Here is a 5,098-nt window from a genome sequence, read left to right on the forward strand (position 1 = left end):
CTGAAATCTACTGAGACCACCAACTGTCCCCAACAGTCTAACTAATTTTAAAACGGAAAATATCTTGACCCTTCATTTTGAGATTTTGATCTGGGCGGTCCACCTGTCCATCTCCTTTCAGTTTTTTCACTTTATCATACATATTCCACTATATATTTGCCTATAAATTTGTTATTTTTTTTTTTATTTTTACTTCAAATAAGTTTAATTTCAATTGTTCTTGAATTTATCCCCCTCCCCCAATTTTTTTCATCTCTCTTATTTTTTTCTTCTCACGCCTAACAATTGTTATTTTAAAGATAAAGAACAATATGACTTCTCACAAATAAGAGAAATATGTCATTCAATTTGATATAAAATATAATAAAAGTACTACTTCTCTATGAAGTTAATATGTATGTGTGACTCATTATTTTTATATCAGTGCCACTATAGAGGCTGAAACCCCAAACAATCTCATTCGATACTTATCCATGGACAATTGTGACACTCAATGGGCTCGTCTCATAGAGTACTAAAGGATTATGCTTTTGTTTGTCTTCTTCATTTGTTACTCATAGTAATAATTTTACAAACCCTTTTTTCATTTTGTTTTAGTTGTTTGTTTTAATGATGATCATGCTACTTTCACATAGTCATATATTTATAATATAGATGTAAAATTTGAGTAAAATTAATTGTATTTTTGCATAATTTAAAAATATATTTTTATCTCGTAGTATACACAAACTGCAATATTAACAATATTTGATTGACTATATAGAGATTCAAAAAAATGCGAAAATTATTTTTTATTTGAATTGGATTGAAAATTACCATAATTTTATTTTGAGCATTGGATGATTTTTGGTCTATATTTAGGTGTTAAATAAAAAAAAAAAACCACACTTTAAAATGAGAGAGCATGATAAAAATATCACAAAAATAGTAATTTATTATTTTTTTATTAATTTAAAATTCTTAAATAATATATTAATTATTAACTCATTAATTGTCATTCGAATTAATTATTACATAAAAATATTTTTAATTTTTGTTTTATAAATATTTATAAAAATATATATTTATAGAATAATTAAAGCACAAAAAGGTAATTTTTTCAAAACAACACAAAAATAGAGCTTTTAAAAATTTAAATTATTAAATAATTTATATAATATACGAATTAAAAAAATAAAAATATTAATAAATTTTTATATAAAAATAAAATTATATATTTTTAATTTAATTATTTCAAACCACAGCCTAATATCACTTAGAATTTCCAATATAAATCTGTATATTCTTGGGCTGATAATTTTACTTTTGCATATCCCGGAGTGGGACCCACATTTATTTAAATATACGAAAAATGTGGCATCTATTCGCTTTGAAATTAAGCACATTTTTTTTTTCTTTTTAATTTTTGTATTTTTAAATTCTGCTTTGAAATTAAGCGACAACGCGGCTTTTTCCATACAAACAATTTCAAAAATATCTTCTTTTTTTTTAATTTTTATTATTATTATTATTTTGTTTTGGATTCACACCTTCGCCTCATTTCCTTGCACTCACACCTTAGACAAATCAAAAATCAATTACAGGAAAAAAGGATTGAACGCCACGTGTCTGGTCCTGAATCCGGGATGAATCCAACGGTGAAAGAGCAAAGTGGGAAAAAGGAAATAAGAGGAAAAGTAAGTGAATCCAACGGTGAGCAGAGTTGCGTCAACTTAACGCCAACGCTGAAACCTGAAAACGCCTCCTCGCACTCTTTTAAACCCTCCTATCGCCGTCTCTTCTCTCAGTCCCCTTCTCTCTCGCTCTGCTCTGAAGAACACCGAACAGTCTCAGATTCTCAATCTCTGTCAGCCTCTCATTCACGCATCAACTAGCAATTAATGGTATGCCCTCTCTCTCTCTCTCTCCCCCCCCCTCTCTCTTCGTTTGTTTCTATGGATCTTGGTTTTCATATCTTTTATCTTTCGGGAGTTTATTTGTTTATCTTTTCTCGGTTTTGTTTGCAGGCTTTACCGAATCAGGCGACCGTCGATTACCCGAGCTTCAAACTCGTCATCGTCGGTGATGGAGGCACTGGTAATTGATTGCCTCTTCTTTTTCTTCGTTCTTGTGTTCTTCATGGCCTTGATTAGTTGAATTAAAATTTTCTTTTGCCTTGGTGGATGAGACAATGTAACTTAGACTCGATTAATATCGTCTCGAACAGAATGAAATGGATTAATGAGTTGAAGAGACGTGATATTTATCGACAGTTTGCATGATTTGTAAATGCGATAATCCAACTTGGACATGTAGAAAGGGATTTCGTGATTATTGGGGTTTGTTGTTCTAAAGCTATATTAAGGCTTATTGAAGGAAGTGAGACTATATATTCCAAAAAAGAAAATGATTTTTTCCTTGATCTTTGCTTTCTCGAGCAGTTTTGGTTGAGTGGTGTTGGATGCATTTTGGAATGAGCTGATTAGTTTTGTTATTTTTTAATCTGTGCCAGGAAAGACAACTTTTGTCAAGAGACATCTCACTGGAGAGTTTGAAAAGAAATATGAACGTAAGTAATGATTATCATTTCTATGTTCTTTTGCTTATTTTGCCTCTGTTGATCATACTTAATCTGTTTGCTTCATGTAGCCACTATTGGCGTGGAGGTTCATCCATTGGATTTCTTCACTAACTGTGGGAAAATCCGGTTTTACTGCTGGGACACTGCTGGACAGGAGAAATTTGGTGGTCTTAGAGATGGATATTAGTAAGTGAATTTGTTAGATCATCTCCATGTAGGATTTGAGTTGTGAGGAATATCTGCTCGTTGATTAAATCTGCCTCACAAACTGAAGAATTAATAATGTAGATGATTGTTGCTCATAGATGGTTGTTACATTTGCCTGAACTTAAGCATCTATTATCATGTTCTTCTGCCTTGTTGATCTGAACATGGATTGTTGTAATTTTGGTTGGATGGAATTTGACACTTTAGTAAAACTCATAAATTTGAGTTGATTCCTCTCTCCTCTAGTTAAGAGGAGAAAAGTTTTAGGAGGCTAGAATGTGATCTTATGTCCGAACAGTTTGTTTGGTTTTCTTATTTTAAGGCCCTTATGAAAGTAACCTGAATGTATTGATTATGAATGAACTTGTGGTTTCTTCTAGTGTGTGTTTTGCTGTCAAGTGTAAGTTGGAGTTAATTGTTGCAATCATAAGGACTTTGATTAAATAAGATTTTCTTTCTCATCTAAGATGTTGTCACATTGAGTTCATTGCTGTTATATTAATGAAAATTCTGCTAATTTATTCTGCAGCATCCATGGTCAATGTGCCATCATCATGTTTGATGTCACTGCCCGTTTGACATACAAGAATGTTCCTACATGGCACCGAGATCTGTGCCGGTATGTTAAATCAAATCTGCTTACTGTCTAGTGTATTTTCCTTAAATTGTCTCCCGTGCCAATGTTCAGGAATCGTTGATGTTTTTCTGTTTTGGATGCAGCGTGTGTGAAAACATTCCCATTGTTCTCTGTGGAAACAAGGTTGATGTGAAGAACAGGCAAGTGAAGGCAAAGCAGGTTACCTTCCATAGGAAGAAGAATCTCCAGTACTATGAGATATCAGCCAAGAGCAACTACAATTTTGAGAAGCCTTTCTTGTACCTTGCACGAAAACTTGCAGGGTAATGCAAATAATACATTGTAAGTTGTGGTAAACAAATGCTTGCTTGATGAACAAATTGTTGATTGCTTTAACAATTTCAGGGACCCTAACCTTCACTTTGTGGAATCTCCTGCACTTGCTCCGCCAGAAGTACAGATTGACCTGGCTGCACAGCAACAGTAAGAGCCTCTTTTTATTCGCATATCATGTTCTTATCTTTGGAATCTTAGGTTAGGAACAATCAAATCATTTGCAGATTCCCATTCTAAACACAAAACACTTGATGCAATTTGATTGCATGCTGTTCATTTCTATGACATACCTAAAATTACGAAAGAGATAAACTGCAGTTTTTACATCAACCTTGTTTATAGTTGGTATTCCAGTTCCATAATTTGGTGTTGGATTGTTTTCTTCCAGGCACGAAGCTGAGCTTGCTGCAGCAGCCAGTCAGCCTCTTCCCGATGATGATGATGATGCATTTGAGTAGAGGCTGGAGACTTTATAAAACATCAAGGAGTTCAAGTTCAACCTTTGAGCTTATGTTTCCATTTAATATGCACTATAAATTTCGACATGTGGGAGGTTTTTGGTTTGGATAGGGGTGAGAAATGTCGACCGTGATAGTTTTAGGTTTTTGGGTGTTTTCCTTTTTTTTGGGTGTTACTTTGTGGTATTCAATCTGGTGTACTTTCAATCAACAAAATATTTTAGTTTTATAAACTTGAACTAGCGAGTTACTTTGTGGATGGAAAAGTCTCGTCCTGAATGAAAATGGAAAACTAAATATGGTTGAGAGAGATCATTACTACTACTACTGAAAACACCAAGCGAATTGGCAGTATTATTTGCTGTCAGAAAGTTTTACACCATAGGCTGGCAATGACCAAAATGATTTTGAAGGTATTGAAATTCCTCACGAAACTCTAGTTGAATTTGATATAAGCCTTGATTTTCTATAGGGTCTGGTCGGTTGAGACTGAAGGGTTCTCATGGCATGGTATGGATTCTCTGTCTTTCTTCACGTTCTATTTAAAAACAGAAATTGTCTGTGGGGAGAATTGCCAGTACACAAGTGCAGAAACCCAGAAGGTACTAATCAGCAAAGTTCCTGCACACCCCGAATAAACCTATCAATGAAAATGATGATCAAATGTTAGGTATATGTAGAATGTTGGATTTGTGTCATAATTATTATTACGAAGATGAGAATGTTTATATAGACATACATGTGAGGTAAAGGGAGATGACTATTGATTGCCGGTTTAAACTTGTTTCTCGTAAAAAAAAATAATTATGTTGACATATATATGCACAAATATATTCCATGTTTATGATTGAACTCACCAAAATATACTACAGAATTTGTCCGGCATAATCAACGCAGGTTCCTAAGGGGGAAAGAGAAAAGATCAAAGATTAAATGCCCGTACCGCAACAGTCTTTTAGG

At 33.5% G+C, this 5,098-nt stretch overlaps 1 protein-coding gene across 1 annotated transcript; it reads left to right on the forward strand.

Moving 5' to 3' along the window:
- The first annotated feature begins 1,742 nt into the window (after nt 1-1,742).
- On the forward strand, nt 1,743-4,397 carry LOC110812675 (GTP-binding nuclear protein Ran1B). Its single transcript, XM_022039496.2, has 8 exons — nt 1,743-1,883; nt 2,007-2,076; nt 2,492-2,548; nt 2,629-2,746; nt 3,297-3,386; nt 3,488-3,667; nt 3,750-3,827; nt 4,069-4,397. Exons 1-8 carry the CDS (start codon nt 1,881-1,883, stop codon nt 4,136-4,138), a joined length of 666 nt encoding a protein of 221 aa, XP_021895188.1. The 5' UTR covers nt 1,743-1,880; the 3' UTR covers nt 4,139-4,397.
- Nucleotides 4,398-5,098: the final 701 nt, after the last annotated feature.

The sequence above is a fragment of the Carica papaya genome, chromosome 7, assembly GCF_054855325.1.
Source record: "Carica papaya isolate Zhongbai chromosome 7, ASM5485532v1, whole genome shotgun sequence".
NCBI lineage: Eukaryota > Viridiplantae > Streptophyta > Magnoliopsida > Brassicales > Caricaceae > Carica > Carica papaya.